The 24,561-nt window shown below is 46.5% G+C and overlaps 1 protein-coding gene across 5 annotated transcripts in view; it reads left to right on the forward strand.

The window, feature by feature from the left end:
• RALGAPA1 (Ral GTPase activating protein catalytic subunit alpha 1) overlaps positions 1-24,561 on the forward strand; it is a 243,755-nt gene that overhangs the window by 155,466 nt on the left and 63,728 nt on the right. For all 5 annotated transcript variants that reach the window (XM_073638956.1, XM_073638952.1, XM_073638954.1 and 2 more), the window contains 2 exons: positions 21,728-22,580; positions 24,470-24,541. In XM_073638956.1, the coding sequence (XP_073495057.1) occupies positions 21,728-22,580; positions 24,470-24,541 (925 nt within the window). The remainder of the gene's footprint in view (positions 1-21,727; positions 22,581-24,469; positions 24,542-24,561) is intronic.

Raw genomic sequence — 24,561 nt, forward strand, 5'->3', positions numbered from 1 at the left:
TTACACACACGGGATATGAGCAGAATACTTACACACAGGGGGCATGAGCAGAATGATTACACACAGGGGGCATGAGCAGAATGATTACACACAGGGGGCATGAGCAGAATGATTACACACAGGGGGCATGAGCAGAATGATTACACACAGGGGGTATGAGCAGAATGATTACACACAGGGGGCATGAGCAGAATGATTACACACAGGGGGCATGAGCAGAATGATTACACACAGGGGGCATGAGCAGAATGATTACACACAGGGGGCATGAGCAGAATGATTACACACAGGGGGTATGAGCAGAATGATTACACACGGGGGGTATGAGCAGAATGATTACACACAGGGGGTATGAGCAGAATGATTACACACGGGGGGTATGAGCAGAATGATTACACACAGGGGGTATGAGCAGAATGATTACACACAGGGGGTATGAGCAGAATGATTACACACACGGGGTATGAGCAGAATGATTACACACAGGGGGTATGAGCAGAATGATTACACACACGGGGTATGAGCAGAATGATTACACACAGGGGGTATGAGCAGAATGATTACACACGGGGGGTATGAGCAGAATGATTACACACAGGGGGTATGAGCAGAATGATTACACACAGGGGGTATGAGCAGAATGATTACACACACGGGGTATGAGCAGAATGATTACACACAGGGGGTATGAGCAGAATGATTACACACAGGGGGTATGAGCAGAATGATTACACACAGGGGGTATGAGCAGAATGATTACACACACGGGGTATGAGCAGAATGATTACACACAGGGGGCATGAGCAGAATGATTACACACAGGGGGTATGAGCAGAATGATTACACACAGGGGGTATGAGCAGAATGATTACACACGGGGGGTATGAGCAGAATGATTACACACGGGGGGTATGAGCAGAATGATTACACACAGGGGGTATGAGCAGAATGATTACACACAGGGGGTATGAGCAGAATGATTACACACGGGGTATGAGCAGAATACTTACACACAGGGGGTATGAGCAGAATACTTACACACAGGGGGTATGAGCAGAATGATTACACACAGGGGGCATGAGCAGAATGATTACACACAGGGGGTATGAGCAGAATGATTACACACACGGGATATGAGCAGAATACTTACACACAGGGGGCATGAGCAGAATGATTACACACAGGGGGCATGAGCAGAATGATTACACACAGGGGGCATGAGCAGAATGATTACACACAGGGGGCATGAGCAGAATGATTACACACAGGGGGCATGAGCAGAATGATTACACACAGGGGGCATGAGCAGAATGATTACACACAGGGGGCATGAGCAGAATGATTACACACAGGGGGTATGAGCAGAATGATTACACACGGGGGGTATGAGCAGAATGATTACACACAGGGGGCATGAGCAGAATGATTACACACAGGGGGCATGAGCAGAATGATTACACACGGGGTATGAGCAGAATGATTACACACAGGGGGTATGAGCAGAATGATTACACACAGGGGGCATGAGCAGAATGATTACACACGGGGTATGAGCAGAATGATTACACACAGGGGGTATGAGCAGAATGATTACACACAGGGGGTATGAGCAGAATGATTACACACAGGGGGTATGAGCAGAATGATTACACACAGGGGGTATGAGCAGAATGATTACACACAGGGGGTATGAGCAGAATGATTACACACAGGGGGCATGAGCAGAATGATTACACACAGGGGGTATGAGCAGAATGATTACACACGGGGGGCATGAGCAGAATGATTACACACGGGGGGTATGAGCAGAATGATTACACACGGGGGGTATGAGCAGAATGATTACACACGGGGTATGAGCAGAATGATTACACACAGGGGGTATGAGCAGAATACTTACACACAGGGGGTATTAGCAGAATGATTACACACAGGGGGTATGAGCAGAATGATTACACACAGGGGGTATGAGCAGAATGATTACACACAGGGGGTATGAGCAGAATGATTACACACAGGGGGTATGAGCAGAATGATTACACACAGGGGGCATGAGCAGAATGATTACACACAGGGGGTATGAGCAGAATGATTACACACAGGGGGTATGAGCAGAATGATTACACACAGGGGGTATGAGCAGAATGATTACACACAGGGGGTATGAGCAGAATGATTACACACAGGGGGCATGAGCAGAATGATTACACACAGGGGGCATGAGCAGAATGATTACACACAGGGGGTATGAGCAGAATGATTACACACAGGGGGTATGAGCAGAATACTTACACACAGGGGGTATGAGCAGAATGATTACACACAGGGGGCATGAGCAGAATGATTACACACAGGGGGTATGAGCAGAATGATTACACACAGGGGGCATGAGCAGAATGATTACACACAGGGGGCATGAGCAGAATGATTACACACAGGGGGTATGAGCAGAATGATTACACACGGGGTATGAGCAGAATACTTACACACAGGGGGTATGAGCAGAATACTTACACACAGGGGGTATGAGCTGAATGATTACACACAGGGGGTATGAGCAGAATGATTACACACAGGGGGTATGAGCAGAATGATTACACACAGGGGGTATGAGCAGAATGATTACACACAGGGGGTATGAGCAGAATGATTACACACAGGGGGCATGAGCAGAATGATTACACACAGGGGGTATGAGCAGAATGATTACACACAGGGGGTATGAGCAGAATACTTACACACAGGGGGTATGAGCTGAATGATTACACACAGGGGGTATGAGCAGAATACTTACACACAGGGGGTATGAGCTGAATGATTACACACAGGGGGTATGAGCAGAATGATTACACACAGGGGGTATGAGCAGAATGATTACACACAGGGGGTATGAGCAGAATGATTACACACAGGGGGTATGAGCAGAATGATTACACACAGGGGGTATGAGCAGAATACTTACACACAGGGGGTATGAGCAGAATGATTACACACAGGGGGTATGAGCAGAATGATTACACACAGGGGGTATGAGCAGAATGATTACACACAGGGGGTATGAGCAGAATACTTACACACAGGGGGTATGAGCAGAATGATTACACACAGGGGGTATGAGCAGAATACTTACACACAGGGGGTATGAGCTGAATGATTACACACAGGGGGTATGAGCAGAATGATTACACACAGGGGGTATGAGCAGAATGATTACACACAGGGGGTATGAGCAGAATGATTACACACAGGGGGTATGAGCAGAATGATTACACACAGGGGGCATGAGCAGAATGATTACACACAGGGGGTATGAGCAGAATACTTACACACAGGGGGTATGAGCTGAATGATTACACACAGGGGGTATGAGCAGAATGATTACACACAGGGGGTATGAGCAGAATGATTACACACAGGGGGTATGAGCAGAATGATTACACACAGGGGGTATGAGCTGAATGATTACACACAGGGGGTATGAGCAGAATGATTACACACAGGGGGCATGAGCAGAATGATTACACACAGGGGGTATGAGCAGAATGATTACACACAGGGGGTATGAGCTGAATGATTACACACAGGGGGTATGAGCAGAATGATTACACACAGGGGGTATGAGCAGAATACTTACACACAGGGGGTATGAGCAGAATGATTACACACAGGGGGTATGAGCAGAATGATTACACACAGGGGGTATGAGCAGAATGATTACACACAGGGGGTATGAGCAGAATACTTACACACAGGGGGTATGAGCAGAATGATTACACACAGGGGGTATGAGCAGAATGATTACACACAGGGGGCATGAGCAGAATGATTACACACAGGGGGTATGAGCAGAATGATTACACACAGGGGGCATGTAAGGTCGTCAGAAACGGGTGCAGCTGTAATGTTGGATCAATGCCAATAACACCCAGTCAGACCACTTCTGTCATTTACTAACAGGAAAAGTGAAAAGTTACAATGAACTGAACACTGTGAGCAGCAGCTTTCCTTTTTGACTGCATTGGTTTGATAATATTATTCAATGTACCCCACTAGTAATCCCCAACATGTGCATTAAACAAGAATCACCTCCTATATTAATAGGCAAGTTAGATAAATGCATCACATATAATAAAGCCGGCCATACCTATTAGATTCAATTGTATCTGTGATCTCTCCTTAAGGTAGGTCATCAATGTCAGATCAGTGGGGGTCTGACAACAGTCAGCTGGTACTAGTTCCAGCAGTGTATGGAGAAGAATACTACCTCTCTGTCCCACTGGGTAATGGCCTCTCCCTGGTGCTACAGATCTACTACCATACAAATAATAGCTGATCTGCAGTACCTGGCAGCATCCACTACAGTGTGCTGATCTGCGGGCTTCTGCTCTGTACACTGCTTGCATCCAGCCACAGCTGGTGAGGTCCGACACAGGCCATCCCCATCAAGCTGAAATTGATGACCGACCAGAAAGATAGGCCGTCTGTATAATGGTAGTGGAAACCCTTTTAACCTTGGCTGGACCCACCAATCCTGTGTTTTTGGCTTCTCGGCTTTTCCCGGGCAGGTGTCCACCAGCGGCTTCTTCCCATTGTCTGAGCCAGGTATGTTTATATGTGGGGAGAAGGGGTGTTGTAAGAGCGGAGGGATGTGATGGAGGTGTATGGGCACCTTCCTTTGCTTAGTTCTTCCTTAAAAATTAGTAAAGAAGTTCTTGAGTCACTGGGATATTACAATATACAGACTGGTTACTAAGAATTAGAGGAAAATTAAAGGGAATCTGTCAGTAGGATCTACCCTCTTAAGCCGTCTATAGGAGCATGTAGGTCATAGGAAGGGGAATAAAATGATACCTTGATATCTGTGATCCGATGAATGGTTCCAGAGAAATCCATGTTTTTCTTATGCAAATGAGCTGATAAGATCTCTTTCAAAATAATCTATTAAATGTGTTTTTTTTTAAAGGAGTAATTTTTATGTTTTTAAAAATTATATAAATATATTTTTTCTTATTTACTTCCTATTAGGGGTCTTAAACCTGCCATCACCTGATCTCTTGTCTATATGCAACATTACCACAATATTGCTGTATATAGCAGAAATCACAATCTCCTGACACTCAGCCCATGACTGAGCTTCACAGGAGTACTGGCATAACAGCCATGGGGGTCGTCAGTAGGACCCCCGCTTGCATGGCTATGCACGATTGCATCGCAGTGGGGGTATCCGATGGACACATTGAATTGCACTCCCCTGGAACATGTGCCTTTTTAAAGTGGCTATGTCCAGTTTAGAAGTTATCCCCTATCAAGTAGATAGGTTATAACTTCCCAATCACTAGGGTCCTGACCATTGGGACCCCCATCGATCCTAATTATGGGGGCTACATAAATGTAGTGATGGGGGATCATGAGCACTGCTGGAGATAGCCAAGGCTGCGCTCAGCTTGTCTACCACAATCCCATAAGAATGAATGGAGCAGCAGTATTCATGATCCACCATCACTCCATTTACACAGGGCTCTTCAGTGCCCCCATTATCCGGATCGCTGGTGGTCCTAGCAATTAGACCCCCAGCAATCGGGAAGTTATCCCCTATCCTATGAATATGGATAACATCTAAAAATGTCCTATGCTGGTTAGCGGTTAGTGTGTCAGCACAAAATTACTGTTCAAACAGAGCGCAGGAGTTCCGGGCACCCTTGGCAGTTTACTGCACCTTCCCACCTACTTGTTTTCCATCTATCTCCACCCTCCTCTGCCTTAATCAGATGTGTCAATCAGGGAAGAGGGGGCAGAGAGCAGTGCAAAACAATTGGGTGAGAAGGTGCACTGAGCTGTTTGTTCAAACCAAGCAGAGGCGCTCTGTTCTTGTTCTGTGCTTTGTGTGGCCAGTCATTTTCTACTGACAGATGCCCTTTAAAAGGCAAAACATTTTAAATGAATCCCATTCGCAAAAAAAAATATTTTTTTAGGACAAAATACATGCATTTATGTAAAAGAAAAAAATCCCCAAGGGTGTCCATATTCAAATCTGGCACCAGGTGTTTGCCTTCTAATCTAAGAGAGAGAGAGGCCCTGATCCAGTCATGTCACTTACTGGGCTGCTTGCTACAGTTTTGACTAAATCACAGTTTTAGCAGCAGGAGATTATCATTAGCTGACAAGTAAACCTGCTGCTGGTAGTCCTCCATATTCATGAACTCTGTATAGCCCCTCCCCATCTGTGATTGGCAGCTTTATGCCTATACACCGTGTACACTGAAAGCTGCCAATCAGTGGTGTGGGCGGAGTTATACAGAGCTCAGCATTCAGAGCACTGCTGCATCTACAGCAGAAAAACTGTAATTTTATCAAAACTGCAGCAAGCTGCCTAGTAAGTGGCACATCGCTGCAATCAGTATCTCTGCCTCTACAGCAAGCTGCTCTCAGATGGGGTAGCAAAAACCTGGTTCTGATTTTGGGCTTCAGTACCTCGGTACATTCTGTATCACTACTCAGAATTGACCCATCTCCATCTCTCGATCATGCCGGTTGGTAGGGCCGCGGCAGTCCCTATGATTACATGGCATCACACATCTTCTGTTTTTAAGATCATATTAATTAATAAAAAAAATAATGCATTTGACTCAATTTTTCCTGTGTGGGGCCCCTGATGTAAAGATGTTCTTACACATTGTCCCTACAGAATCATTTTAATTTTCTATTCATGCACATAAAGGTGAATGCTTTCCATGGGTAGAAGAGGTCATAATTATAGGCAATGTGGAAATGTTCCCCTTAAGTGATGATCGCCTTATTAGTGCAATGTGCTCCTCTATGGGCCAGGACAGATCTTTTCTCTAGTAATTACATTTTCACCTATTGCTATTACCATTTGGGCCCCTTGTCACAATTGGTTTCATGTTTTCTTTTTTTCCCCGGCAGTAAGGACAGCGGGCGTCCTGTGTGTGTGCCGCCACTCTGTGTGCCATAATGGGCTGTAATTACGGAGTTTGCGGCACAATGCATGGATGTTTGTTTAAAGCTGAATAGCCTGCTCTGAATGGGCTTTTCTATTAAGGAAATACAATGCCATATTATCAAAGATATCCCAGGGATGGCATTTCCCACACGTGTAGCTTTGTGGCAGATTTTTGTATCCAGACTAATCCAGAGAGGTGTCATTTTCTACAAGTCACTCCTTTCCTTTCCAATGAGGACATGGATTCATTTTACAATATTGCAGCTCTTAACTAAGAAAAATATAGAAAATGCATATTAATGGAAAATCAACATTGTGGAGACGACTCTTAAATAGATCTTAGACCTGAGGAGGCTGGTACACTCACTTTGAAAAGGTGTTAGAAAGGTAGGCCGGGGAATATGTGTCTAGGATGAGTAGTCCGAGGCCTCTCCCCGGGGAATATGTGTCTAGGATGAGTAGTCCGAGGCCTCTCCCCGGGGAATATGTGTCTAGGATGATTAGTCCGAGGCCGCTCCCCGGGGAATATGTGTCTAGGATGAGTAGTCCGAGGCTGCTCCCCGGGGAATATGTGTCTAGGATGAGTAGTCCGAGGCCTCTCCCCGGGGAATATGTGTCTAGGATGATTAGTCTGAGGCCGCTCCCCGGGGAATATGTGTCTAGGATGAGTAGTCCGAGGCCGCTCCCCGGGGAATATGTATCTAGGATGAGTAGTCCGAGGCCGCTCCCCGGGGAATATGTGTCTAGGATGAGTAGTCCGAGGCTGCTCCCCAGGGAACATGTGTCTAGGATGAGTAGTCCGAGACCGCTCCCCAGGGAATATGTGTCTAGGATGAGTAGTCCGAGGCCGCTCCCTGGGGAATATGTGTCTAGGGTGAGTAGTCCGAGGCCGCTACCCCGGGGAATATGTGTCTAGGATGAGTAGTCCGAGGCCGCTCCCGGGGAATATGTGTCTAGGATGAGTAGTCCGAGGCCGCACCCCGGGGAATATGTGTCTAGGATGAGTAGTCCGAGGCCGCACCCCGGGGAATATGTGTCTAGGATGAGTAGTCCGAGGCCGCTCCCCGGGGAATATGTGTCTAGGATGAGTAGTCCGAGACCGCTCCCCGGGGAATATGTATCTAGGATGAGTAGTCCGAGGCTGCTCCCCGGGGAATATGTGTCTAGGATGAGTAGTCCGAGGCCGCTCCCCGGGGAATATGTGTCTAGGATGAGTAGTCCGAGGCCTCTCCCCGGGGAATATGTGTCTAGGATGAGTAGTCCGAGGCCGCTCCCCGGGGAATATGTGTCTAGGATGAGTAGTCCGAGGCCGCTCCCCGGGGAAAATGTATCTAGGATGAGTAGTCCGAGGCTGCTCCCCAGGGAATATGTGTCTAGGATGAGTAGTCCGAGGCCGCTCCCCGGGGAATATGTGTCTAGGATGAGTAGTCCGAGGCCGCTCCCCGGGGAATATGTGTCTAGGATGAGTAGTCCGAGGCCGCTCCCCGGGGAATATGTGTCTAGGATGAGTAGTCCGAGGCCGCTCCCCAGGGAATATGTGTCTAGGATGAGTAGTCCGAGGCTGCTCCCTGGGGAATATGTGTCTAGGATGAGTAGTCCGTGGCCGCCCCCCGGGGAATATGTGTCTAGGATGAGTAGTCCGAGGCCGCTCTCCGGGGAATATGTGTCTAGGATGAGTAGTCCGAGACTGCTCCCCAGGGAATATGTGTCTAGGATGAGTAGTCCGAGGCCGCTCCCCGGGGAATATGTATCTAGGATGAGTAGTCCGAAGCCTCTCCCCGGGGAATATGTATCTAGGATGAGTAGTCCGAGGCCGCTCCCCGGGAAATTTGTATCTAGGATGAGTAGTCCGAGGCCGCTCCCTGGGGAATATGTATCTAGGATGAGTAGTCCGAGGCCGCTCCCCGGGGAATATGTATCTAGGATGAGTAGTCCCAGGCCGCTCCCCGGGGAATATGTGTCTAGGATGAGTAGTCCGAGGTCTCTCCCCGGGGAATATGTATCTAGGATGAGTAGTTCGAGGCCGCTCCCCAGGGGGGATATGTGTCTAGGATGAGTAGTCCGAGGCCTCTCCCCGGGGAATATGTGTCTAGGATGAGTAGACCGAGGCCGCTCCCCGGGGAATATGTATCTAGGATGAGTAGTCCGAGGCCGCTCCCCGGGGAATATGTGTCTAGGATGAGTAGTCCGAGGCCGCTCTCCGGGGAATATGTGTCTAGGATGAGTAGTCCGAGGCCGCTCCCCGGGGAATATGTGTCTAGGATGAGTAGTCCAAGGCCGCTCCCCGGGGAATATGTATCTAGGATGAGTAGTCCGAGGCCGCTCCCCGGGGAATATGTATCTAGGATGAGTAGTCCGAGGCCGCTCCCCGGGGAATATGTATCTAGGATGAGTAGTCCGAGGCCGCTCCCCGGGGAATATGTATCTAGGATGAGTAGTCCGAGGCCGCTCCCCGGGGAATATGTGTCTAGGATGAGTAGTCCGAGGTCTCTCCCCGGGGAATATGTGTCTAGGATGAGTAGTCCGAGGTCTCTCCCCGGGGAATATGTATCTAGGATGAGTAGTCCGAGGTTTCTCCCCGGGGAATATGTATCTAGGATGAGTAGTTCGAGGCCGCTCCCCAGGGGGGATATGTGTCTAGGATGAGTAGTCCGAGGTCTCTCCCCGGGGAATATGTGTCTAGGATGAGTAGTCCGAGGCCGCTCCCCGGGGAATATGTGTCTAGAATGAGTAGTCCGAGGCCGCTCCCGGGGAATATGTGTCTAGAATGAGTAGTCCGAGGCCTCTCCCCGGGGAAAATTTGTCTAGGATGAGTAGTCCGAGGCCGCTCCCCGGGGAATATGTGTCTAGGATGAGTAGTCCGAGGCCGCTCCCCGGGGAATATGTGTCTAGGATGAGTAGTCCGAGGCCTCTCCCCGAGGAATATGTGTCTAGGATGAGTAGTCCGAGGCCTCTCCCCGAGGAATATGTGTATAGGATGAGTAGTCCGAGGCCTCTCCCGGGGAATATGTGTCTAGAATGAGTAGTCCGAGGCCGCTCCCCGGGGAATATGTGTCTAGGATGAGTAGTCCGAGGCCGCTCCCCGGGGAATATGTGTCTAGGATGAGTAGTCCGAGGCCGCTCCCCGGGGAATATGCGTCTAGGATGAGTAGTCCGAGGCCTCTCCCCGAGGAATATGCGTCTAGGATGAGTAGTCCGAGGCCTCTCCCCGAGGAATATGCGTCTAGAATGAGTAGTCCGAGGCCGCTCCCGGGGAATATGTGTCTAGAATGAGTAGTCCGAGGCCTCTCCCCGGGGAATATGTGTCTAAGATGAGTAGTCCGAGGCCGCTCCCTGGGGAATATGTGTCTAGGATGAGTAGTCCGAGGCCGCTCCCTGGGGAATAGGTGTCTAGGATGAGTAGTCCGAGGCCGCTCCCCGGGGAATATGTGTCTAGGATGAGTAGTCCGAGGCCGCTCCCCGGGGAATATGTGTCTAGGATGAGTAGTCCGAGGCCGCTCCCGGGGAATATGTGTCTAGGATGAGTAGTCCGAGGCTGCTCCCCGGGGAATATGTGTCACGGGTGTGTCGCCACGAAGATCGTCACGATTACACAGCCTGACTTCTCGCAGCTGACTTTTTGGTGCTTTGTGTTTTTCGGCAGTGAGGGAGTTAATTCTCTCTCTGTCTGTGCTAGACGAGGTCCAGCCTCGCCCAGCTGCAATCAATGCTGCTGTAGTGAGACTCCTTCAAATGCCTGCGGGTCTGTTAGGGAAGTGTCGGTGAAAGCATTTCATGCAGACTAACAGAGCGGATCGTGGTATTTGGAGTTTCAGAGATAAGTGTATTCGGAGAGTTTTTTCCCTTCCTCGCTTTATCATTTATCTTCTTTCCCGTTGGTGTTCCCTCTGTTGTAGTTGTGTAGTTGTTGTATGCAAGGTGGTTTTGGTTTTTCCCTTGTACTGTCTCGTTCGTCTAAGTACTGTGTGTGGGCATATTATTACTTGTCCCCTTTTGTTGTGATCGGGGTCCTTCTCAGGACTAGATTACTTAGGTGCAGGGATCCTCAGGAGGTAGGGGTTACGCTGGCGGCCTGGACCTCTGTACCTTTAACAGTACCTCCAGGTTGAGGGATTAGTCAGGGCCCCAGCTTAGGGTCAGCTTAGGCCCCCTACCTTCAGTATACAGAGACAGCGTGACATTTTCACCGACCACTTAGTTTTTCTCCAGCTACCATGGATCCAGTAGCCGGTCTAGCTCGGCAGTTGCAGAGTTTGTCCATGGAGCTGGCGGACGTTAGGTCCAAGGTTTTGTATCCTCAGGAGCAAGCCGGACCAGAACCTAAAGTAGCTCTCCCTGACAGGTTCACTGGGGGGCGGGACAAGTTTTATGTTTTCCGGGAGGCATGCAAGTTGTACTTTCGGCTGCGGCCTCGGTCATCGGGGAGTGAAGAACAAAGGGTGGGAATTGTCATCTCGCTCCTACAAGGGGACTCACAATCTTGGGCGTTCTCTCTTCCCCCGGGCTCCCCGGCTCTCCAGTCAGTGGATAGGTTTTTCGCTGCTCTGGGACTCGTATATGATGACCCAGATCGGATCTCCCTTGCTGAGTCTAAGTTACGTAGGATTCAGCAGGGAGATCGTCCGGCGGAGGAATTCTGTTCGGAGTTCCGTAGGTGGGCCACGGACACCCAGTGGAATGACCCGGCTCTTAGGAGCCAGTTTTGTCAAGGTTTATCCGACAAATTACAGGATGTGTTGGCACAGTATGACTCTCCCGCGTCACTGGAAGCCGCTATGGCCCTTGCTATTCGCGTTGACAGACGGCTTCGGGAGAGGTGCGGGATAACTCTACCCCCTGTGATGACTCCACCTCCTACAAGGTCCCCTCATATGGTGATTCCCCTGGTCAGTCCAGAGGAGCCTATGCAATTAGGAGGGACATCATTTCGGGGGAGGGGACCGGTGGTGTGCCATAAGACAGGAAGGTGTTTCTTCTGCGGGAGAAAGGGACATTTTATTGGGGGGTGTCCATCCCGTCCCTTGCAGAGTGAAGAGTCGTCGGAAAACTGTTGATCCCAGGTTGTGTGGTGGACGGCAATCTGGGAGTAGGTATTTCGTCCCTAGGTTCGTCTCAGTTTCTCGTACCGGCGGAGGTGGTGGTGGGTACGAGAACTGAGAGGATATCTGTTCTTCTGGATAGTGGGGCCGGGGCTAAACTGGTTGATGCTCGGTTTGCCCGGGTTCAAGGTATGCGATTGAGTGAGTTGGCTAAACCCATCCCCATATTCTCGATCGATGCCAGGCCTCTCGGTCAGGGAAGTTTTTTGCAAGCAGTGCATGACGTAAAACTTCAAGTGGGGGCGATACATAAAGAACTGTTGTCTTGCTACGTGTTGGAGGGTCTTCCCACTCCTATAGTGTTGGGCCTTCCTTGGTTAACTAAGCATAACCCGGTTATTAATTGGCAAACCAGAGAGATAAGCCAATGGAGTAAATTCTGTAATAAAAACTGCATGAACACGGTCATCGGTGCGGTTACTCCTTGGGTCTTACCTCCATTTCTGGCGGACTTTGAGGATGTATTCTCGGAGAAAGGGTGTCAGGAACTACCTCCTCATCGCGAGTATGACTGTTCTGTAAAACTGCTCCCTGAGGCCAAGTTACCTAAAGCTAGGTTGTATAACCTTTCTGGTCCTGAGAGGCAGGCCATGAAGGATTATATTTCAGAAAGTCTGGCTAAGGGGCATATTAGACCTTCATCTTCACCGGTGGCTGCGGGGTTCTTCTTTGTTAAGAAGAAAGATGGAGGCCTACGCCCTTGCCTGGATTTCCGTGAACTTAATCGGATTACGGTCCGAGATCCGTATCCGCTCCCACTTATTCCCGATCTCTTTAATCAGATCGTGGGTGCCAAATGGTTCTCTAAGTTGGATCTCAGGGGGGCGTACAATCTGATTAGGATGAAGGAGGGGGATGAGTGGAAGACGGCGTTTAACACTCCGGAGGGGCATTATGAGAACCTTGTCATGCCATTCGGTCTGACTAATGCCCCGGCGGTGTTCCAACACTTTGTTAATGACATTTTTCGCCGCCTGGTGGGACAGTTTGTTGTCATATATCTGGATGATATCTTAATTTACTCGCCGGATCTGGTGTCTCATCAGGAGCATGTTAGGCAGGTGTTACAGATCTTGCGGGATAATACACTGTATGCCAAATGGGAAAAGTGTGTGTTCGCCGTACAGGAACTCCAGTTTTTAGGCTTCCTGGTTTCAGCGTCCGGTTTTCGTATGGACCCTGGGAAAGTGCGGGCAGTTCTTGAGTGGGATCGGCCAGAGAATCTTAAGGCACTACAACGTTTCCTGGGGTTTGCTAATTATTACCGGAAGTTCATTCGTAATTTCTCGTCCATGGTTAAGCCTCTCACAGACATAACTAAAAAGGGGACGGATTTTTCTAGGTGGTCTGACAAGGCTTGTCAAGCATTCTCCTCCTTGAAAAAATGTTTTGCCTCGGCACCCATACTCATTCAACCTGATGCGTCACAGCCATTCATTGTAGAGGTAGACGCTTCCGAGGTAGGGGTGGGAGCAGTATTGTCACAAGGTTCGTCCCCTGGTGAGTGGCATCCGTGCGCCTTTTTCTCTAAAAAATTGTCGTCCGCTGAGAGGAATTACGATGTCGGCAATAGGGAACTCTTGGCCATTAAGTTAGCTTTTGAGGAGTGGCGCCATTTTTTGGAGGGGGCAGTCCATCCGGTCACCGTTATCACCGATCACAAGAACCTGCTATATCTGGAGTCCGCGAAACGTCTGAATCCCAGACAAGCTAGGTGGTCATTGTTTTTTACCAGGTTTAATTTTGTCGTTACATATCGTCCTGGGTCAAAAAATGTAAAGGCGGATGCCTTATCTCGTAGTTTCCCTGGGGCCGGGAATACGGACGACCCGATTCCTATCCTTCAGGAGGGGGTGGTGGTTTCGGCAGTATGCTCTGAGCTGGAGGAGGAGGTATTGGAAGCTCAGGGGGACGCCCCTGTTGGACCTCCGGGGAGACTGTTTGTTCCAGATCAGTTGCGACAAAAGGTGATCGAGGCACACCATAACTCAGTTTTTGCAGGACACCCGGGGAGTAAAGCAACTGTGGATCTCCTCTCGCGTCGGTTTTGGTGGCCTAACTTACATAAGGAGGTGGTAACTTTTGTCGCGTCCTGTGGGGTTTGTGCGCGCTCTAAGACCTCACATACCCGTCCGTCTGGGGCCCTCTTACCTTTGAAGATCCCGGAGCGTCCTTGGACTCATCTGTCTATGGACTTTATTACGGACCTCCCTCCGTCTTCGGGTAAAACGGTCATACTCGTTGTAGTGGACAGGTTCAGCAAGATGGCACATTTTATCGCTCTTCCTGCTCTCCCTAATGCTAAAACTCTTGCGCAGGTGTTCATTGGGGAGATTGTGAGGCTTCACGGGGTACCCTCCGAGGTGGTGTCTGATCGGGGGTCTCAGTTTGTGTCCAAGTTCTGGAAGGCGTTTTGTGCACGGCGGGGGATGCATTTGTCGTTCTCATCGGCTTTTCATCCTCAGACCAATGGTCAGACGGAACGAATGAACCAGAGCTTGGAGACATATCTCCGGTGTTTTGTGTCAGAGAACCAGGAGGACTGGGCTTCTTTCTTACCTCTGGCAGAGTTTGCTCTTAATAATAGGCGGAGCGAGTCCGCTGGTAAGTCCCCGTTTTTTGGGGCATATGGTTTTCACCCCCAGTTTTGTACTTTCAGTAGGGGGGGCTCTTCGGGGGTTCCTGAGGAGGAACGATTTTCCTCATCACTCGCTTCAGTATGGAGAGGGGTGCTGAAGAATCTGAATAGTATGGGGAACCGATACAAACGTATGGCTGATAGGAGGAGAGTGTCTGGTCCGGACCTAAGTGTGAACGATCGGGTATGGTTGTCTACCAGGAATATAAAACTTAAGGTTCCCTCCTGGAAACTGGGTCCCAGGTTCATCGGGCCGTACAGAATCAGTTCTATAATTAATCCGGTGGCATTCCGTCTTGACCTCCCCCCTACGTTTAAAATTCACAACGTGTTCCACAGATCTTTGCTTAAGAGGTATGTGGCGCCGGTGGTACCGTCACCTTTACCTCCCCCTCCAGTGGTGGTCAATGGTAACTTGGAGTTCCAGGTATCGAGGGTCATCGATTCACGCTTTAATCGCCGGTCCCTTCAGTACCTGGTTCATTGGAAAGGGTATGGTCCTGAGGAGAGGATGTGGGTTCCTGCGTCGGATATTAACGCAGACCGATTAGTTCGGGCCTTCCACACGACTCACCCGGATAAACCTGGCCCTGAGGGTCCGGAGGCCCCTCGTAGAAGGGGGGGTACTGTCACGGGTGTGTCGCCACGAAGATCGTCACGATTACACAGCCTGACTTCTCGCAGCTGACTTTTTGGTGCTTTGTGTTTTTCGGCAGTGAGGGAGTTAATTCTCTCTCTCTCTGTGCTAGACGAGGTCCAGCCTCGCCCAGCTGCAATCAATGCTGCTGTAGTGAGACTCCTTCAAATGCCTGCGGGTCTGTTAGGGAAGTGTCGGTGAAAGCATTTCATGCAGACTAACAGAGCGGATCGTGGTATTTGGAGTTTCAGAGATAAGTGTATTCGGAGAGTTTTTTCCCTTCCTCGCTTTATCATTTATCTCCTTTCCCGTTGGTGTTCCCTCTGTTGTAGTTGTGTAGTTTTTGTATGCAAGGTGGTTTTGGTTTTTCCCTTGTACTGTCTCGTTCGTCTAAGTACTGTGTGTGGGCATATTATTACTTGTCCCCTTTTGTTGTGATCGGGGTCCTTCTCAGGACTAGATTACTTAGGTGCAGGGATCCTCAGGAGGTAGGGGTTACGCTGGCGGCCTGGACCTCTGTACCTTTAACAGTACCTCCAGGTTGAGGGATTAGTCAGGGCCCCAGCTTAGGGTCAGCTTAGGCCCCCTACCTCCAGTATACAGAGACAGCGTGACAATATGTGTCTAGGATGAGTAGTCCGAGGCCGCTCCCCGGGGAATATGTGTCTAGGATGAGTAGTCCGAGGCCGCTCCCCGGGGAATATGTGTCTAGGATGAGTAGTCCGAGGCCGCTCCCCAGGGAATATGTGTCTAGGATGAGTAGTCCAAGGCCGCTCCCCGGGGGGGATATGTGTCTAGGATGAGTAGTCCGAAGCCATTCCCTAGCTGCTTGTCCCTACCCCACTTCCCATAACTGACAGTTCTTTCACCCAAGCTTACGCACAGGAAGAGGCTTATCAGTCTAGTAGATTAAAGAGCTACATACACGATTCATACTGCCCATGGTTTGAGCAGCCAAAATTAGCGAACAGGTACCCTTTATATTAGATGGAAAAAAAAATAGGACTACACAACCATTCTGACATGGATTTACAGAGTAAGTACACCAGCCTCATAAGGTCTACAAGGTGTATTTAATAGCATGTAGTTTGTATTGTTTGGTGAGCGATCAACTGTAAGGAGCATCTGTCGTTGATATATTTATTATGCTCACTTATATATTATACTTATATTTTTAGTATTTCTTGTTGATATATTTATTATACACGCTTATATATTATGCACGCTTATATATTTATTATGCTCGCTTATATATTATGCACGTTTATATATCTATTATTCTTGCTTATATATTTATTATGCACGCTTATACACACGTGGTCAAAATTGTTGGTACCCCTAGTTTAATGAAAGAAAAACCCACAATGGTCACAGAAATAACTTGAATCTGACAAAAGTATTAATAAATTAAAATTCTATGAAAATGAACAAATGAAAGTCAGACATTGCTTTTCTGCTTCCACAGAATTAAAAAAAAAAAATTAAACTCATGAAATAGACCTGGACAGAAATGATGGTACCCCTGAAAATAATGTGACAAAGGGACATGTTAAATCAAGTTGTGTCCACTAATTAGCATCACAGATGTCTACAATCTTGGAATCAGTCAGTGGCCTGTATATAGGGCTACAGATACTCACTGTGCTGTTTGGTGACATGGTGTGTACCACACTCATCATGGACCAGAGGAAGCAAAGGAAAGAGCTGTCTCAGGCGATTAGAAAGAATATTATAGACAAGCATGTTAAAGGTAAAGGTTATAAGACCATCTCCAAGCAGCTTGATGTTCCTGTGTCTACAGGTGCACATGTTATTCAGAAATTTAAGATCCATGGGACTGTAGCCAACCTCCTTGGACGTGGTCGCATGAGGAAAATTGATGACAAATCAAAGAGACGGATAATACGAATGGTAACAAAAGAGCCCAGGATAACTTCTAAAGAGATTAAAGGTGAACTTCAAGCTCAAGGAACATCAGTGTCAGACCACACCATCCGTCATTGTTTGATCCAAAGTGGACTTCATGGGAGACGACCAAGGAGAACACCATTGTTGAAAAAAAATCAGAAAAAAGCCAGACTGGAATTTGCCAAACTACATGTTGACAAGCCACAAAGCTTCTGGGAGAATGTCCTATGGACAGATGAGACAAAAATGGAAGTTTTTGGCAAGGCATATCAGCTCTATGTTCACAGACGGAAAAATGAAGCATATCAAGAAAAGAACACTGTCCCTACTGTGAAACATGGTGGAGACTCTGTTATGTTCTGGGGCTGCTCTCCTGCATCTGGCACAGGGTGTCTTGAATCTGTGCAGGATACAATGAAATCTCAAGACTATCAAGGGATTCTAGAGAGAAATGTGCTGCCCAGTGTCAGAAAGCTTGGTCTCAGTCGCAGGTCATGGGTCTTGCAACAGGATAATAACCCAAAACACACAGCTAAAAACACCCAAGAATGGCTAAGAGGAAAACATTGGACTATTCTGAAGTGGCCTTCTATGAGCCCTGACCTAAATCCTATTGAGCATCTCTGGAAAGAGCTGAAACATGCAGTCTGGAAAAGGCAACCTTCAAACACGAGACAACTGGAGCAGTTTGCTCATGAGGAGTGGCCAAAATACCTGTCGAGAGGTGCAGAAGTCTCATTGACAGTTACTGGAATCGTTTGATTGCAGTGATTGCCTCAAAAGGTTGTTTAACAGAATATTAAGTAAAGAAGAACCATCATTTCTGTCCAGGCCGATTTCATGAGCTAATTTTTTTTTTAAATTCTGTGGAAGCAGAAAAACAATGTCTGACTTTCATTTGTTCATTTTCATAGATTTTTCATTTATTATTACTTTTGTCAGATTCAAGTTATTTCTGTGACCATTGTGGGTTTTTCTTTCATTAAATGAGGGGTACCAACAATCTTGACCATGTGTGTATATTATGCATGCTTATATATTTATTATTCTCGCTTATATATTTATTATGCACGCATATATATTTATTATTCTCACTTATATATTTATTATGCACGCTTATATATTTGTCATGCTCGTTGATATATTTATTATGCTCGCTTGTATATTTACTATACTCACTTATATAGCGCCATCCTATTCTGCAGTGCTGTACGGACCCCTGGTTGCCGCCTGGCAGGCAGCCACGTATAGCAATAGCTTTCACAGGAGCCCTGCTGACACTGATCTAGCATGTGTCTGACATTATGATTTCAGTAACACTTTGCCTTTAATTGGCCACGCATTGCTCTCCGCTGATGGATCTTTTTACATTCACTTAATCTGATTTTCATTAGTTTGCATAAAAGTCACATATAAGCCAGCCTTAATTAAAGCAGAAGAAAAGTAATTGCATGCATATGTCCAAAGCCTTCCTAATATCAGCCCTGCCCGAGGCCCGATCTCCTAAATAGAGATGGATCGTCCACTCCCACCAAGTGTATTGTCTAATTATCAGATGCCACGTTAGAGTGGTGTATTAGTGGGAAGGATGACTTTGATATTCTGTCTTTAATTAGAAGATGATCAGATTTGTCTTTCCCTTGTTGACCTATAGTTAAACCCTCCAGCCCCAAGGGACTATTACTCTCTGTTGTCATGAGATACTTTAGAAATAAACACTACTCATTGAGCGGAGGCCCAGCTGGAATCGCATTGTTCTCCGGCGGGTCATTTTCACTTTCCCTCTAATCATATAATGAACAGATCAACACTACTGCTAATTTTTAAGCGGAACTGCCTAAATATTGAAATGACAGACGTAATTACCAACGCGGATGGCGAGCTCCGCTGCGCATAATTGTGACTGGTGTTGGTATCACTCCACCATTACTGAACAGACCTGATTGTCTTATCATTATCGTACATCACTTAGAATATATACATGTACAAGTACTTTGTCTACATACACACATATAATATAATATAATATTATAATATTGCATGCACCATGGTCCGAGGTGCGACTCCAACCAAGGCAACTTCTGCATTTAGTCTGCTTGTTCTTCACTTGCTCGGGCTTTTTCTAGGTTCTTTGGTTTTCCTCCCTAAAGGAGTCAATACTCACATACACATAATTTCGGCAGGACTGCCTGATTTTCATAAGGGTCTACAACCTGACGGATGAGGTTATGGTGAAAGAGGGATCAGACACGTTGAATTTTAAGACCTTATCATTTTGTTCTCCCAGGAGATCAGCTAACAGCTCTTTTACACCAGGCAATGATTGCTTAAAGGGAAACTGTCAGCAGGTTTTTGCTATGTAATCTGAGAGCAGCATGGTGTAGGGGCTGAGAGCTTGATTTCAGCAATGTGTCACTTGCTTGGCTGTGTGTTGTTGTTTCAGTAATAATCAGTGTTTTATCAGCAGGATATTCTCATTAGAGGACTAGTTGTCTTGTGCCATGTAGTCTTCCTGATACGTGTAACCCCGCCCCCACCACTGATTGGCAGCTTGGCACAGTATACACAGAAAGCTGACAATCAGAGATGTGGGGGCGGGGTTATAAAGAGCTCAGCTGTCACACATAATGTAGGAAAGACAAAATGCAACACAAAGGGATGAGAGAAAGGGAGCCCAGATACTAAGGAAAGAGGGAGTGGAGACCTCCTGAGCTGATCAGATATCACCCTGTCTTCTCTACCGTCCCTATATTGGTTTCTCACCAATCGCCGATCAGGAACCTAAAACCCTGTATCACCCTAGAGCTAGGCCCTTGCTAGGGAAGGGGGGGGGGTGAGCGCTAGTCAGTCCTCACTAACAACTAAAGACAGCAAGGGGAGACTGACACGGGGGAAGTAACTTAGCTTGAGCCGACTTCAGAGAGATTACACACACGGCCTCTTAGCACCAGAGAGGAAGTAAGCAAACTGCAACAGCTCCAAGCCTTCACAAGGGGTCATGTGAATATCACCGGCACCTCCCTATATCAAACAGGAAGTATTTAAACACCCAGACCTGGGTGTCAATTAGCTGGAGGGAGGTAGCCGCTGGGTCCAAGAGTGAGACAGATCTAAGAAGATGTATGCAATCAACTGCAGGGCGATTGTCTGTCACATCTCACACACCCGTGACATCGTCATTCTGACTTCTGCTAGATCTGCAGCAGAGAAAATAGGGATTTTATCTAAACTGCAGCAAGCAGCCCAGCAAGTTAAACATCACTGGAATCTCAGTCTTTTTCCCTACATCATACTGCTCTCGGAAGAGAAAGCAAAAAGCTGGTGACAGATTCCCTTTAAACGATCATTTATGGAAAGGACCATTCTGATCATTGTCCAGTGTGATCAAATTCAGCAAGCAAGTAACCAGCACTGTGTGAACATGAATAGGGGATGTGCTGCCAAAATTGTTGCAAAGGGTTTTGCATTGATGCAAAACCTTTTTGATTGTTCCAATTGTAAATATAATGTATTACACAAGTGCAGATTAGTTGACTATATAATTGGAGCTCCTTATGGGCAATTTATGTTAAAGGGACGTTTCTTTCCCCTTTGTACAGAGGGAGATGGGTGGAATGGCTGTCGGCTTACAGCTGTTGAGCACTTTTTAATCTAAAAACATACTGATACCTTGATACCAAGCTCTTGATAAATTTACATCTCGGGATTAAAGTTCCTATAATGTAGCTGTCTCAGGTTGTCGGACACTTCCGGGGAATAAGATTGAAGTGGTTTATTACTACTTTTGTTTTCTTTTTTCCTGCCAATTAAATAGCGCTCAGGGAGATCATGTAGAGAATAGACACATCCGCACTGCCGATGCTTCTTACAGAGCTGGCGATCACTTGATCGCTGGGTGTCTGCCTGGCATAGTCCTAGCAGACCAAGATCAGCTCTGCCAGTGGTGTGTGGCAATGCTACAGTGACTGTTTTCCCCTGTAACTGGGGCTCCTATCGATGCCCCAGTTACCGCTACCGTTAAAGGTTTCCACTGCAAAAAGAAAAGGAAATATTTTTTTTTACATTTTTCATTTATAATAAATTTTACTACATACATAGAATGAAAAATAAACTACATACATCGGGTATCTACGCAACCGTAATTCATTCAACAGGTTATTTGTTGTGGAGGGTAAACAATAAAATAAAATTGCTTTTTTTTCCTATATTTGAATCTCAAAAAAAAAAATAAAAATTTACTCCTTAACTTATACGTACCCAAAACTCCATTGAAAAGTATTGTAACACAATGGCTCATACAACCACATCTGAGAATTGTAAGGTTACGGCTGATGAAAAGCAGAGAGAAAATTACAAAAAAAAAAAAAAAGAATTGTCTCCTTGGTTTTCAGATTAAAGTTAACTTGAATAAATATGAGGAATCAGGTTATACATTTATATTGTTTCTTTCATCATAATGCAGTTTTTGTTCTTTTTATTTGCAGTGAAAACACACAAGCAGCAAGGCTTAATCCCAGTAGCAGCAAGAACGGTTATTTCCCATCTGGTGAACCACCTCGGACATTATCCCATGAGTGGAGACCCGGCCATGTTGACTAGTCAGATCTGTGAAAATCACGACAATCCCTACAGTGAAAGCTCCGACCTTTCCCCACAGCTCTTCCACAGCCCCAATCTCCAGTTCTTTGTACTGAATAACACCACACTAGTGTCCTGCTTGCAAATTCCAGCAGAGGAGAAGCTTCCTCCTGGCGAGGAGCTGTCTGCTGCCGGCTCCATGGTTCGTGTTATCATGAGGGACCTTTCGGGCAAGTACAGTTGGGAATCTTCCATCCTTTATGGACCTGCACTTGAACATTCAGGACAGAAGTCCCAGTGGTCTTCCCTTCTCCTTGCCTTTAATACGTCTTCTGTGACTGTAGAAGAAGAACAGCCAGCTGCCCAACGGGAAACGGAGGAGTTTTCCTCCATACCGTCAAGGAGGAGAGGCAGGGAAGCTCTGCCGTTATGGGACAGCTTGTCCGATGAGGAGGATGCTCTTGACTGCCTTTTGCAGTATCTGGGAGCCACAGGTCCTGAGTGCCTTCAAAGAGCAGGAGTTCCTCTGAATGTTCCTTCTCCACCACCCGCCTGCTTTTCTGAAAAACTGGAAAACGAGGTCAGTAACGCCATTTTAAAGCAAAGTGCGGAAGAGAAGGAGTTTGTAGAGAAGCATTCTAGTAACCTTCACATGAGAGCTATGCCTCAAGAAGAACCCACCAACCAAAAGCCAGAGTCCGCATTCTACTACTCACGACTGCTCCTCAGCATTTTAGGCATGAACTCCTGGGAGAAAAGGTAAAATCTTATGGAATTTTTCTTTTTTTTTTTTCCTATTTCAAGAACTTTTTGTGTACTTTGGTTGGACTCAGGACCCCATGAAAAATTATTGGCTGTTTAGTCTCCTTACCGGAACAGCAGCGGCAGGGAGAAAATGGAGAGGTATTTTTCTTCCTACCACGTCTGGCTTCTAGCAATCAGGGAGGTACAGCGAGTACTGTAATCACTCCCCCAGCACTTTGATTGACAGCCCAGTTTGAAGTGTATGCAGAATAACCCCATATCTGCATACCCCAGATATGCCAGTAAATTGCATATCTCCAGGTGACAAGTTACTTATAACTTTATTCTTCTTTAACCATCCTTTTGTAGAACGACTTATGTGCTTTTGGTCATTGCCTTGCTGCATGACCCCCATTCTCTTAAGATTCAGCTCATGGACAGAAGTCCTGACATTTTTCTTTAGAATATGATGTTATAATGTAGAATTTATTGTTCCATCAATGGTGAGAAACCTTCCTGGAACAAATGCAGTAAAACTGCTCCAAACCACGATACTACCACCACCGTGTTTCACAGATGGTATGAGGTTTAGATTTTGTAATGCAGTGTTATTTTTTTGACAAGCCTAACGATTCTCAACAAAAATGCTCGATTTTGCTCCCAACTGCCCACTAAACATAGTTCCAATAGCCTTCTGGCATGTCCATATGATCTTTCACAAAGTGATGCGATGTTCTTTTTGAAGATCAGTGGCTTTCTCTATGCAATCTTGCCATAAACACCATAGTTCATTGTCCTCCTGATTGGTGGGCTCATGAACATTAACATTAGCTAATGCGAGAGAGGCCTTTAGTTGCTTAGATGTTACCTTGGGTTCCTTTGTGACCTCCTGGACTATTATAGGCTTGCTCTTGTAGTGATATTTGTTGGTCGATGGTCAACCAACAAAGATAGACTTTGATGGTCGATCTTTGTTGGTTTACCATCATCAAGAGCTTTCTGTGCATGCACCATCACAGGGAATGACGGTTCTTGCGCTAGATTGCAGGATGGGCAGGACACTGAAAGAAGAGTGACCTGTCAATCATTGACAGGAGACAGGTTGGCGGGGAGAATAGGGAAAGTTGTCTGCCCACTGAACTCTTTGCACACATCTCCTGTACAAAAGGTGGTCGGTCATGTGATCTCCGTCCGCCTCCTAAGATGCGGTCAGCCCAATTTATCCTGTTGATCAGTAGAGGGCTGAAGATTCTTTAGGGGCTTGGCTACCATTAAACCACTTGAAATGGAGATCTAATCTATATCGTTCCTTAAAGAGTAATCTGTATTTTAATTTTTATTTCATAAATCAATAGTACAAATGAAAATAAGCAACTTTGTTATATATCTTATCAGAGACATCTGCTTCTTCACCTCTTACATTAATTGTTCACTATCAATTCAAGAGTAAAATCTGTGTTTGGTGAAGACAAATTTTCCCATTACTTGGAGAGAAGATGACAGTGCTTTTAAAGTTCTTTGGTGGTGGGAGGAGATGGAATCAAACAGACATTCCTGAAATGACAGTTCCTGTTCTCCATAGAATATAATGAGCACCAACTGCCATCTCCCATATCAGGAATGGGGAAATCTGTTTTCACTGAATACCGATTTTACCTCTGAACTAATAATTTTGATAATTAATGATCAGTTCGGGCAGAGAAAGAAGCAGATTTCTCTGATAAGATATATGACAAAGTTTCTTTTTTTTTTTTCATGTGTACTATTGATTTGTGGAAAAAGAAATTAAAGCTACGGTTACACTTTAAACAATCTGCTATATGGTGACTGAACTGTTCACATAGCATGACTCTACAATAAATATTTTTTATATATATATTTTTTTATTTTGTTTTTTTTTTTAGGAGAAACTTTCACCTTCTCAAGAAAAATGAGAAATTACTCCGGGAGCTGAGAAATCTGGACTCCAGGCAATGGTGAGAATGGCTTTGGTGTC

The sequence above is a fragment of the Phyllobates terribilis genome, unplaced genomic scaffold (assembly GCF_046119375.1).
Source record: "Phyllobates terribilis strain yellow unplaced genomic scaffold, ASM4611937v1 Scaffold_7__3_contigs__length_470593459, whole genome shotgun sequence".
NCBI classification, from domain to species: domain Eukaryota; kingdom Metazoa; phylum Chordata; class Amphibia; order Anura; family Dendrobatidae; genus Phyllobates; species Phyllobates terribilis.